Here is a 13,549-nt window from a genome sequence, read left to right as displayed (position 1 = left end):
TTTCAGCCGAGCTTCATTAAGCCTCACTTGCTCTCAAATGAAGAAATAAGTTGTTTGAAGTGCCGAGATGATAAAATCTAACTTAATTCATTGCTTCACAGCTGTCATCGAGATATTTTCTTTGTCATACAGTGTATTGTTTTTGCTCTGAAGTTGTCTGAACAAACAGTTAAATCATTGCTCCTTTTTGTGAATCCCTGTAGGACCCAGCCAGAGCCTGTGTTTGCGGAGGAATCAGAGGAGGATGAGGAAGCCGACAAGGAACCGGAGTGGAAGAAACGCAAGATCTGATAGACAGCAGCTCGTTTTATACAGGACAGCAGACAGGGTGGGCTAGAACACAGAGGTACTGTCAAAAACTCTGTTTAGGAACAGCAGCTAAATTGCTAAATTGTCTTACCACCCGTGATGTTATTAAGCATTTATGTGCGTGCGTCTGTGTTAAGGGGGAAGCACATAAATCTAAATGGAATTTTCACTGTACAAGCATAATATAATTTTATACAGGTTTATGTTCCTCTTATTGCAATTCATAAACCACTGGAAAAACTTGGCTTTTTATGTCACTCATGATTGTATGGACTTTATTTTCATCATTTCCATCCTCCTCTCACCCTACATCTCCAGAGTTTGCTAATGCCTCATAAATCGGCTCCAGATTTTGTGGTCTGGAGCTGTTCATCACCATGAAGAACACTTTGCCAGTTTATATAAAGTAAATCACAAAGAAGAACAAAAATTTCAGCCAGTTTCACTTTGGAATGTTTTTTAAAGGCTCGACAGTTTTCAAAGCTCTACTTTTTAGGGGTTGTGATATGCAAAGCTCCATTCAATCATCTGATAATTTAGTATTTTTTCCTGTGTTCCACCTCAAAACCTAAATAAAAGAATTTGTATTCTCTTGTCAAATAGTGATGTATTTTATCCAAAGTGAAGTGGAGTGACAGATCTGTTCTCGCAGCTGATCAAAGGAAAACTTCTGCCAAATACCTTTTTTGTGAGCTCAAACCTGAAGATACTCAGACAGTACACTCAGTCCCACTTAATGCTGCTGTTTTTACAAGCTACCTTTTGAAGTATTCAATTACATGTTACTGCGAATGTAGCAATTTTCAAAAATGGTCAATTTAAACGATCTTAATAATATCAAGGTCCCGATATGAGCTTTTCCTGCAGTATTCAACCACATATCAAAGTCAGAAAAATGAAGTTTGGACAAATTTAATTTGCACCATGGTTCAACTCTGGTGGTTTCTGTCACACCCTTTTCTTGTCTTTGTAAACAAATAAATTGCCATTTTCTTTAGAAATCCCTCAAATGACCTGAGCAGTGTCTAAAAAACGTAAACTGACAGAGAAAACCACAGTACACAGATTTAACGAAGGCCATGTTTGTGTTCTGTATTGTGTACATCTAATTGGAGTGCATCTTCTGCCAACAACAATATGCTAGTGTGAGCGCTCTGTGTTTTTCAAGTCCTGTGTAGAAATGTAGAATTGTACCAGCATGATGACAAATTTGCTGTTTTCCCACCAGTTGCTCAGTAATTTCTGATGCTTCATTGTGTTTCAAAGGCATGAAAAGTTTCAGTTGCTGGTGTCTGAGTAATCTTTCTCCACCAAGCGAAACACTAAGAATTAAATGTCTCTGTGTCCTGGCAAAGGTGCAGTGGCTGTAAAAGGAAGGTGAGACAGAGACATACCAGCAGAAGAGATATGGAAGCAGTGAATCAGGGAGTGATGTATTAAAGAGTAGATTGGCTTCACGGGGAGAAGCTGACGTCAAACCCTTCAAGAGAAGAGTCGTCAGCCAGCAGCAGGAGGTGAGGACTGATTGCAGTTTGATTAAAGTGGGACAGTTGAGCACAGAGAAAGAGAAGCTCTGCATGGAGCTGAAAGCATGGCCCTCAGGTAGAGGCATTTAAATTCAGACCTATTAAAGGCTCAGTTCACTCAAATTACAAAGAAGCATTCTCTGACTTATAGTTCTTCTACTGTCATCTATCTATCTAGCTATGCCCTCTATGTAAAGCCAGTGATTGATGGTTTTAGTGCTGCTCCAAGCACTAAAAAATGAGTTACAGCTTGAAAAACTCAACACCAGAGACCTTGTTGCATTCAGTTTTCATTGGAGCATCTTTCTACCTCAACAACTAGCAAAATTTTTATTCCCCCTGTATCCATGCAAGATAAAGTTACATACGACTCGGCCAGAATAAACCGAATTTGAAGATTTCAGGCCTAGGTTGGAGTCATTCTAGGTAATGTACTTGGTATGTTTCTTACTGTCAGCCTGACATGTCTCATGAAAGTAACAAAATTAATCAAAATTTCAATCGCTATTTTTCAACTTTCTTAGCTCTGTCACAAACTCATTGGTATCAACTGTCAAAAAATAAAATATAGACTAAAAAAAAATGTCCTCAGAACAGCAAAACTTAGTTTATAGCAAATGTTAAAACTCAGAGAAAATGGTAGATTTTTCGTTGAACTATCTTCACCTGCAGATTTGACGAAACTGTGAGCATTGACAATAAGAGGAGGATGGTGTGTCTGAGGTTTCCACATGTCAGCTAATGAAAAAATGTGGTTCCCTGATGTGGTTTTGGACACGATGGACGTGACACAAACAAATAAGCTACTATATATCAGGCTTTGGCTGCACAGATAATACTGTTAGGGGAGATCAGATCATTGTTGGTGTTGGACTTATGGGATTTGCTGACAACATGAAAAATACAAAATATCGCCACACTTAATCCTTTGAGTCACACAAATGAGGACGAAAACAAATTGTTTTGGCAGGTCGGCTTTGCGCAGCCAAACACCTCTTATATATTCAGTTTTTTGGCCTCAGCAGTGAAGGGACTTGGCTTCTTGTCAGAAAGAAATGCTTAAATGCTATGTTACTTTGTTGGTCAGTATTCTGAAGCCCGACAGACTTTAAAAATAAATTATAAAGATGTGGGAGTTGCTATTACAACAAGACGAGACCTGGACTTTTTCCAGGAGACATGAAAACAAGTCATGTAGTACCTCAGCTGCACACTGTGTCATGACTCACTGTCTGTACCTCTGCCATTGTCTCATCAGCATTTACATATCTTCTTTGCACAGTGGAAACATTCTTGAGCGCCATGATTTACAACTTAGTGGCGCTTTACTGCTGGCTTTTGTTTACTGTACGACCCCCGGGCTCCCGTTCAAGAATGCAGAACAGAAGGGGACGCCACACTGCGGAGGCCATCTCTCAAACCATCCTCGCGATTCTCCATTTAACCCAAATTTTCATCTGCAATTTTACATGATGCTTGTGTAAACACATCCCAGCAAATTAGCCCCATCTGGCACCGGTTGGATTATTGTACATGGCACGACACCAGGAGACGTGTTCATTTAATAGAAACAAGTTTAATTCTGTAAAAAGTTATAAAATGAATATTGTACAAAAATAAAGTTTGCCGAGAGCTTTGGTTCTGTAACACAAAACAAGTGAGACGACGTGACAGTTATTTCTTTTCACAGAGGTGTTAACGGAGTGACAACAAATGCAATCCTTTCTTCTAATATTAACACTGAGGATTCCTTAGTATCTTTACCTATTGCTCGTTTACCTTTGCACCAGATCCAAAGAACTAATGAACAGTTGAGCAGAACAGTCGTGACGATGAGAGGGCGGGTGGTCACAGTTTACACACGTTAACGTATGGTATCGACGAGTATCGAGGCGCTCTGAGACTTCTGGGAAGTCTCCTAACTGCACAATCTCATCTGGAAAGGCTTATGCACGAATCAGTTGTTAAAAGGGGAAGATGATCCAATTGATGAGGTATGCTGTGATAAAAGCTAAGAGTTTTTTTTTCCTCTCTGTGTAGTGTTTGGCCTAAATTCAGCTTGATGCAGTGGATTTGTTCTGTGCAGGGGGATTACACAGTAAAGCTGGCTTGCTTGCTGCTGGGTGGGCACAGATACCTTGGTCCCTAATCCATGCTAACATCAAGACCTACACGAGGGCTCTCTTTGTTCCACTTAAAACGACCCCCTTTGCAGGGCACAGCGACGTGCTTTTTGAAGAGCCTCCTGTTTTGCTGCATGTGTATTTCCGCCGTAGTTTGGGAATAAATTTGACTGAACAAGTCATTACATGTAGAAAGCATGTCGAGCCAACACTTTGCCTTCGCTCGGTAATTCCAAAACATGCTCTTTTGTCAAAACGTCTAGTCTTGAGATATTTACATCAGTTGCACAATGACTGCCACTACAGTAGCTAGATTTTCCTTAAACTGCCTTTGCCAGCAGGGATATTTGGTTAAGACTCGTGTTAGAGGATCACTTTCAAATCCCCTTTGAGGGAATAAGACCTGTCTGTCAGAGTTCAGACAGAGACACAGGCAGTCCCATGAACTTTAAAGCCTATTGGGACAGTAACCGCTGCAAAGCCTTTGCTCAGACTTGGTGCAAGGCCAGAGTGAGGTTTCGGATGACGTGCGCTGATAGGCAGGTATTCTAGCAGCTTCTGTACTTTCACCTAAAGGATGGATCCTCAAAGGCACGTACAGATCCTTGTGAGACCACCACTCTCATGTTGATTTTAAATTTTATAGATGTTATGGCTTCTGTTTAAATCTGTCCTGGATTATGAATGTAAAAATTGCTTTGAAAATAAACAGCAGCAAAGAGTTATTTATTTCCTTGTAAACATAGAGCATCAATGAAGGGATGAGTTGAACAGGAGTCTATAACTGGGTGCTGTGAGGAGAGAGCTGAAGTTTCCCCTCTTGTCTTTGCGTGGTCACGTTTGTCAGAATGAGGTGAACTACTGCCGTCCCTCTAAATGCTTCAAAACAACACATCAACCCTATCAAATATCTTCTATTGGTCCCCTCCTCTTCCTCTCTGTCTGTCCTTCCTGAACTTGATAGCTAATGATGATCATTTAGATGCATGAAATGAGAAACGCTGGAATCTAAGTGGCATGAAGAAGCGTTAATAAAGTGTGTTTAGCAGTTCTGGGTCACCTTGTGAGCTTTTGCATGAGAAAATGCTCCACTTTGGCACCATCCAGGACATACAAAGCTTTTAAATAAATAAGAAAAATGACAATTTCTTGCGTAAAATGGATTGAAATAAATAACAATAAGTTAATTCCATCTTAATAAATATACCTCTTACACACACGTATCTATATATACTATGTATGTATATATATGATTGGATTTTATGTAGATGCGTTGCACCAAAAAGTCTTTGCTGCACTCTGGAGTGGTTCCTTGACTCTGAATGTCAACATCCAGGCTATGCAGTGGATGTGACTTAGACTGCAACAGAATGATCTCTTCAAATCTGTGGATTCATCTGGAGTCTTTAAGAGCCAGTTATGGAAAACTGATGTTCCTGGGAAATTAAGTCTTCTAGTTTTTCTTCACTCTTGCCTTTTTAGACAGCACAATTAGCAAATCTGGAAGTGTAACAGCATTTAATCTTCTGCAAATAGGTGCACACCTGATACATTTTTGCATGTGTCTGAACAGTCAAATACTGGTAACGGGATCTAGAGGACTGAGTACGGACTGTCAAAGTTAAATGTACAGGTTGCTTGTGAACGGCTGTTCCAGTGTCTTTCAGGTGGTCTCAGTATACTCACCTGTATCTCCTCTGATGACTACTGACACTAAGGGACGATGCAATCCCTGTTTGACCTCGCATACACTTGTCCAACAGTAATCCCTCCCTTTGCAGCACCAGCTTGTAAAGGTGATCCTTAGTTCGCTGATGCCGTTATTTTGTCACGTTCAAGTGACTTCCTCAGACACAGCCACACTTCCTAGCAGAATGCTTCTTCAGCGTGTGATACACCACGTTGTCGTCCAAAAAGGACAAGTCATCATCGAATGCGATCGGTCGACAGCAGGTGCGAGAGGGCGTGTCCTTGTCCAGCTTTTTGTTGTGTGTGAGGTTGTTCAGGATCTTGTCGTAGTTGGTCTCCGCCTCGATGCAGGGGCCGCTACAGTACCGGAAGATCAGCTCCTCTTTAGTCTGGTAGCCCAACCCCAAATCCGTCACATTGAGATGGACTTCCTTTAGCAAGCAGCCTCGACTCTGCACCGATATCCTCTCCCTCCCTTTCTCACCTCGGCCTCCTTTACCGCCTCGGCTTCCCCCTCGGCCTCGACCTCGCCTCCTGTCTCCATGTCCTCTCCCTCCGCCTCTCGAGCCTCCTGTGTTTGCTGCTCCTCTTTGTCTCTGCTCCTTCCGTCCCCTGGAGCCCCCGCTGGGTTCTGAAGATCTCCGGAGTCTGCCAATGGTAGCCTCGATAAAATCCATCACGTCATCGTACTGCTCTGGATAAGGACCTGCAGTGTCATCTGGGAAGCACAGAAGGAACAGATTTACTGATTAATTCGGATTTAAAGTAATAATTTCTACACAGTCATGGATATTAAACAGCTTGACAGTTATCTGCAACATTGCGATTAATTATTTCGTGTTTTGAAAGACTGCATGAGCAGATAAGATAAAACTTTAACTACTCCTGTGGGAAAAGAAACAAATCAAGCACAGTGATAGTACATGACGGGTGTGAAAACATTACACAAGCAGGAATTCAGCAAAAGAACACATTTAAATTTGACATCTTTATGATGCTGTGCAAAATCTCATCATTTTAGAATGTGACAATCTCATGTACATGAAGCCTGCTGACTTCTCCAAAGATCACAAACTACATCTGATAAAACTTGTTTCTTTAATCTATGCAAAAAACAAGAATAAAATTGACCATTTTGTGCCAGATTTTTTCTTCCCAGACACAGAAACTTCCTGCAGTTTCTTTTGTTTGGCTAGAAACTGCTCAGACTGCTTTCAGTCTTCATACTAAATCAAACTGAGTTAAGATAAGCGGTAGCTGGCAGTAGCCTTCCATTTAACAAATATATGTGAACGGATCCGTATTCTCATGTAATTCTCTACATGAGGGGCAATTACATTTTTTCCCAAAATGTCAAACTATTCCCATAGACACACAAATTTCTAAAAAACCATATGTATGTAATTTGCAGAACTGAATAAATGCTCCACTGCCAGCTCAATTTAATAAACTAAATGCAGACTTAGGTGTCATTTTTGCTGAAAAGAATGATGTACATTGGTGCTGATGGTCAGCTCAGATATCCATGGTAAAATCTCCAAAACAAACACAGACAATGCTCATAAATTCTGAGAAATGTGCAGCTCAGAAATGGTATAGATTAGTCTTTGGCAGAGGAATGAAGAAGGCAGTCTAAAGTTGTTCATATGCAGGTGCCCTGCTTTAACTCCTGTTGAGATGGCTGTTGGAGGATGAGTTGGAGGCTGAAGGTCAGAGGGTGTTGTCGATTTAATTTTGATATTTGTGTTAGTCAGAAAAGAAGGAAAAAAATGTAGGGCTGATCTTGGATAAATAAGACAACCAGCCTGCTGCCTTCATCGGGTTCCTATCACATGAGACTGAGGTGTTGAAGGTTAAATATCCGGCTTAAGTTAAGCCGTCAAGCTTTCACACAGGAACTGTCCGTGTTGAGACAGTAGGCAGAGACCAATTCAACACCAAGAAGACTCATTTAAATCTTTGATGGATGTAATTTTAGAACACCTAGACTTCAAAGGCCGAACAAAAGGAAATCATATGCTTTGAGTCAGTTTGATGAAGCAGATTGTAGGCTTCTTCAAACTCAAAACATGCAGCAGCACAGCTCTCCACCATCTGCTGCGAGGATGATGAGGACTGACTCAAAGTCTTGAACCCTCCTGTGTTACATGTTGACTCGATTATGGAGTAAAGTCTCTCCTACCTGAACGCTGACAACAATGAAACATCTATGAGGATCACGGAGACATAACCTTGTGAAATGAATCAATTAGTCTTATTTTAACTAGATTACCTGTGGGAGTCTGTGTGTGGATGTGTGTTGTCAGGCTGTGCGTGCATCGAGAAGCCAGAGCAGCGGATATGATATCTGGTGGGTGGCGTTGTGGTTAACGCAGCCTTTACACTGCAGTGTCACCTGTCTCTCCTCTTTTACTTGTTCGTCTAGCAGAGCGCCGGCCACCCGATCCGCCTGCGCTCCACAGCTGATTGAGCCGCCGCTCGCGTATCAGGTGAGCTTGAGCCAATCTGTTTAAACACACCTACCCTTTGATTTAGACACCTCCTATTGTATGTCAGCTGACACCCGGGGTGGGTACAGTGTACACCTGCCGAAAGACTACACCGGTGGCAGCAAATGGAGCAATTCATGGTGCAACTTAAACTCTAATTTAGCAGACTCTGAAGAAAAATCACCAATCACTGATTTTCTTTTGATGTTTGTTTCCTGAGCTTTAGGATATCTCCTTACTCAGTTGGTGTCTGCAGATTCTCAATCTAAAATGAAAACGAAAACTTCTTTCTTCTTTGACATTACGCACAAACCAAAAGTCCCGTTTCCTCTTGGAGATACAGTGTTGTTTACTCTGTTTGCGCAAAGTTAATAGTCTTAGGTTACCCCGCAGATCAGTGATGTCACCGCGGTCCAAACAGAATATGAGGTGGTGGGACAAACACTTGTCCAAATGTTCCATTCCTTATCTAGTTCTTGGCTGCGTTTACCTCTGTGTGAAGATGATACAGTGTCACATTGATCCAAACAAATGAAATTCCTGCCCACTGTCGCTGTTAAAATGAACATAAACATACAACTCTCGCTCGGTGCTTCAAACTTTCCGGTGTTGTCTCGTCTCTCCTTCGAAAAATTCCTGCGACCTGGTTCACGGTGCCTCCCTCTAAAACACGCCATGATTTCTGAGTTTTGGCAGATGGGTAAAGGTCACGGGTCCCTAAGTCGCAGGGAGGCAGAGGTGAGCATAAACAAAGGGGGACGGGGAAATGTGAAGCGTGACTTCAGAGTGGGATCGGAGCTGCTTGTACGCTTTTACATGCTGCTGGTTTGTTTTGACACCAGCATGATGTAACCGAAAGGAGCAATAAAACACACATTAAGATCTGTGATAGCCTGCCTTATCAATATAGGACTTGTCAATGCTGACTCAGCTCACTGGATTTACGTGCTGTTCCTCAAGTATAGTTAGTAAAGAAACTGCCTTGCCATCAAACCAACTGTGCAGCATTTTGTCTGACATATAATGTGTATGAAGTGACCCTCCACAGTGACTTCACACCACAAATGAAGTTTTAAAAAGCATGCCGTGTGCCTTACACTGATCCTCCATGGAGATCTCCTGCAGGTTGTGGTCTTGGCGCTGGAACAATGGCTCTTCGTCCTCCACAGACAGGGACACAGAATCAGTGTAGCTGCTGGGGAAGTAAGTCCTCTTGGCTGGCTGAGTGTTTTGGTAGAGAGGCCGTGTAGCAACAGAGCTCAGGAGGAACAAACACGTGGCCAAAACATCCCATAACTTCATCTTAGACTCAGTTCCTATGAAGAAAGCTGCAAAAATAAGAAAAAAGGAGATAGTTTATTTGAAATCAGGGGCAAAACAAAGTGATTAGAAACACACACAGACACACACACAAGTCTACACACACCCAGAATGTCCGCCAACTAGTTTGTAATGAAGTCAGCAAAGTGCTTGAAACAGTGTTGTGGCCAGACCTACCCTGACTCATTCTGTATTAATAACTGTGTCATCATGTCAAGGAGCTTTGATCTTCACTTTGTCTGGTGTGTGCTGTAAAAATGAATATCTGATTAAACTCACCAGAAAATAATGACTATAAGAAAGACAATTTAAGAAATGCCCTATTTATTACTAATAATAACAAAAACATCCGCGGAATATAGAAACAAAGTATGGGACGAATCATACAAAAAAATGCGTAAATTTGTGCGTAAAAGTGCTGTTTTCTATTTTACATTCTCTACGGATGTTCAGATGTATTGGGGTTAGAAGATGATACATTCACGTTGTTGTGATGAAGCTCTTGCTACTTTATAATGAGGCACAGAGGGTGCGCCTCACACAAAAATGCATTGGTTAAAGCACGCACCAAAGCGTTTTGGCACCGATAGCCTAAATAATGGTGTGACTTGGCCAGATGGCGATCCCCAAAGCTTACGTGACTCTGTCTAATGGCATGTTGAGTCTGCAGTGAACCTAAACAGCCAAGCATGGATAAATACTGGGCTGAAACATGCTATGCAAAAGTCCTAACAACTGTCCTTACAAATGCATAAGTTGCATTTCGATTTGAACAGAAACGCCAAAGTGACGCTTGTATGTCCCGTTGCGCACAGATAATCAGAAGCCAGGGCAGTACTTATTTAAACACCCTGAAATCATAGTAAAATTTAAAGCTTCACTTACCTCAAATATGGCCCATGCAGACCTGAAACTCGCTTGGGCTGTTGGTGGTAAAATCCAAACAGAAAACGCCACTCATTTAGTGTTCCCAGCTGATTCAGCGGCATGAATCATTTCAAACAACCCGAACGTGAAAATTTCACGAAAGCGAGTTCAAATTCAGTTTGTGTCCAAATAGAAAAAAGGCTGAAATACTGGCACTAGGTGTGTTTTTCATATTCCGATCCGGCGCACCAGCCAAACCATGCGTCTCTCTGCACACTTTGGAGTCCAAAGGTAGGTGTAGAAGAGAGCGGACCAAGTGCCACTGCGCCTTACGGGGGTACAGTTGCAGTCGCTGATTAATTGGATGCTACGTTTCCACGTTGGAAATCCGAGAGAGATCCACCATCTCCGACAGAAAGGAGTCCAATGAAGACATCAGCCCCTCCAGCACGTAAGCAGGGCGCATAAGGTGTTCAATATTTGCTTTCCAGAGCGCAAGAACGCCTTGCGTGCCTCTTGATAAAACACTTAAAGCGCTCTTATATCCAAAACTGCGTTAAAAAAATCAAAACCGCCAACATTTTTTTACACTAATCTTGTCGTGGTAAACAAAAACAACACAGATGGGGGTGTTTATTCTCCATTTTTTCCGTGTCAGATAGTGTCTGTGTAGCTCGAGGGGGTCTCCACACGCGTTGTCCTCATATTGGACTGAAGCAGGACAGATGTTTGCGCATAACACCGCACCGGGCGCAGCGAGCAGTTTGGAGAGATTTATAGTTAAGTGCGCTCTGACGTTTGGGGGCAGTTGGTGTCCGCCCCTCTTTTATAGATCCCTGCAAGAGCAAACAGTGAGGAACAGAGGTCCGCATATCTCTCCAAACCACCCCTGGAGCCCTGTTTGGAGGAGCGCAGTTTTCAGATGTCTTGGGGATTATGTCACACATCCTGATGTCCTCGGATTAGATTTCAGTATGCGGAATGCGATTTGGAGATGTTCTGTTGCGATGCATGTTTCTAACCTGATCTCCGCGCTCTGTGCGCCCTCGGTGTCAAGTTCCGTCTCATGGCTACACACATCTCAAATGCAGGGGTCCCAGCTCACTTGCTATTTACTAGAACCTATTTGTAAATACGCAAGAGGAGCTTTGAGGGAACAGTGGACACTTTGATGGCTTATGTTCGCCCATGCAGGCATGTGAAATTCATCCCGCTCCAAACTTATCACATAGAAGTGTAATTAATACACACCTTGGAGCATGTGGTCATTCAATAAGCGCTTTCTCCTCACGGTGAGCCTGCAGCAAACACCACAAAAGCCAGAGTCTGCATTTGCTAAGATGTGGCACCCGAGAAAGCCTGTCCATCTCCCTTCATGATTTACAAGCTCCACTCTCCTTTCATCTCCTGTCAAACTGAATTCCACAAGCTACCCAGTCCTCTAAGAATTAAGGCCACTTTGTGCCAAAAGAGCCTGATTCCAACTACAGCTAAACACTTGCTTTTCCAAGAAGCGTTCTGGTTTTAATTTAACAGGCGAAAAGCTGCTAAAGATGGCTGTTCAATAAAAGGATGGAAATCCCAGCTCTGACATTTTAAATCCAGGATGACTTGTCTGTTACTCAGAGGCATTAAGGCTCATATTTGTTTGCTCATGATCTGAAACTTCTTGTTGATACATGTTGTCTTTCAAGCATTTCTGTGCGCCCTGCCCATTCCTAAAGTATCTGCATGGTGCCGAGCCAAGTCCTCATTGTATGGATTCCTCCCTGTCATGTTCTCACATGGTTTCATTGTAGTCGGTGACAGCTGCTAATGGTTCGTTTGTCGTGATACGACCTTCTGAATTCAAATCACTTGTAACTTTATGTTAACTTCGCTCAAAGCTATGCCTCATGTCCCTGAAATTAAATGTTTTTATGCAGTGGTAAGTTTCTTGTCTCAGTATAGATTTACTGGTGGCACTCATCATATATCTAAATGCTAAAAGACTGTATTCAATTCGTTTTTTTATTTAGCACCAATTACAGTTCAAATCGTCTTAAGATGCTTTACAGAACCCATAAGCCTGAACCCCCAGAGCAAGCCCTAAGGCGATAGTGGCGAGAAAAAACTCTTTTAACGGGAAGAAACCTTGAGCAGAATCCGTCTCTGTATCCTTCTGGAATGTTTCTATCTATACCATTTATTGTACTTTATAGCTAATTTCTTGTAACACAGATGTTTTTATGCACATGATCTTCTCAATATAGCTTAATAAGCTTCTACTTTAAAGGACAATATGATTCATAAGAGTTCCAGATAATCAAAAAAAAATACATTTTTAAGTTTCCCAAACTGACTGAAGCTACCCTTTTCTTCTGATATGTACATCACTATAACCACTCAACTATTTTCTTCATTTGAAACTGAATATGAATCAGTTTGTTTTCAGTGCAATACGAATGTGAAACTGTTCTGAAAATGCCCCACTTGGTGATGTTTCCCTGTCAGTGCATGCTCGGATAACCTAAAGGCTCCAAGAATAAAGCAGGAATTTCTTCAAGAGAGCGAATGAGAAAAAAAATCATTTCTTAAATAAATAAGCCTAAATGCTTGAGTTTGATGCGAACTGGCATTCGGTATATTAAAATAAAAGCCCGAGTCGTTTGAGAGCAGCGTGTTCAGAAATGTGTGCTGTTCTTCAAGGTTATTTAAAGTTCACCAGGAGCAGTTTGGTGAAGGAGGAGCTGAGAAATCCAGACAACTACATGTGGTGCCAAATTTACTCACAATTACATACGACATATCTCCTTATAGAACTGATAATATTCAGTTAATATAAGATTTATTACATGTTCTTGATCTATCTTTAGGACCCTATATAATGGCTACATACAACATTTTTCTGCATTTACTGTATTCACTTGCACTTTATAAATGTAATAGTTAATCTATAGTAACATTACTGTAGATATCGTACCTGGAAAATTACTTCAATTCCATTTAAAGAGGAGCATTGCAGATTAATTAATATTACTGGACATAAAACAAATCAATAGATTAATTAAAATGCCTGACAGGATTAATTAAAGAATTAATAGATAATCTACAATATTCTTTGAAATTCATTTTTAAGCCTATTTTGAATATTAGTTTTGGGCAAGTAATGCCTTAATTTGGTGACTGACAGAAGAGAAATGACAGGAAAATAAAAAAGAAAAGAGAGAAATGAGTCGAATTTTCT

The 13,549-nt window shown here is 41.4% G+C and overlaps 2 protein-coding genes across 5 annotated transcripts in view; one reads left to right on the top strand and one right to left on the bottom strand.

Annotated features, from left to right (window-relative positions):
- Positions 1 to 2,233, top strand: part of LOC110951541 (WD repeat-containing protein 70) — a 45,687-nt gene extending 43,454 nt beyond the window's left edge. For 2 of the 3 annotated variants that reach the window (XM_022194650.2, XM_022194649.2), the window contains exon 18: positions 204 to 909. In XM_022194650.2, the coding sequence (XP_022050342.2) occupies positions 204 to 291 (88 nt within the window). In that variant the 3' untranslated portion in view covers positions 292 to 909. Of the gene's footprint in view, positions 1 to 203; positions 910 to 1,664 lie in introns of those variants that run through there. The other variant, XR_007937623.1, reaches the window with a different exon arrangement.
- Positions 2,234 to 3,391: 1,158 nt separating this feature from the next.
- Positions 3,392 to 13,226, bottom strand: gdnfa (glial cell derived neurotrophic factor a). Of its 2 annotated transcripts, none has more exons than XM_051938684.1 (3): positions 9,634 to 13,226; positions 9,234 to 9,464; positions 3,392 to 6,365 (listed from the first exon to the last, which is right to left on the bottom strand). In XM_051938684.1, the coding sequence occupies exons 1-3, from the start codon at positions 9,641 to 9,643 to the stop codon at positions 5,806 to 5,808; spliced, it is 801 nt and encodes a 266-aa protein (XP_051794644.1). In that variant the 5' UTR covers positions 9,644 to 13,226; the 3' UTR covers positions 3,392 to 5,805. The 2 variants fall into 2 exon arrangements, with proteins under 2 accessions (XP_051794644.1, XP_022050343.1); XM_022194651.2 differs by having other exon boundaries at positions 10,342 to 13,225.
- Positions 13,227 to 13,549: the final 323 nt, after the last annotated feature.

Source organism: Acanthochromis polyacanthus, chromosome 18 (genome assembly GCF_021347895.1).
Source record: "Acanthochromis polyacanthus isolate Apoly-LR-REF ecotype Palm Island chromosome 18, KAUST_Apoly_ChrSc, whole genome shotgun sequence".
In the NCBI taxonomy this organism is placed as follows: domain Eukaryota; kingdom Metazoa; phylum Chordata; class Actinopteri; family Pomacentridae; genus Acanthochromis; species Acanthochromis polyacanthus.
Note: the sequence above shows the minus strand (reverse complement) of the source record. Positions and strands in the feature narration are given on the sequence as shown.

What these genes read in the sequence shown, in the direction of transcription:
- gdnfa (XM_051938684.1), bottom strand. An exon ending in GATCTCCATGGAGGATCAGT is followed by an intron (nt 6,366 to 9,233) that starts GTAAGGCACACG and finishes TGTGCTTCCCAG; the next exon opens with ATGACACTGCAGGTCCTTAT.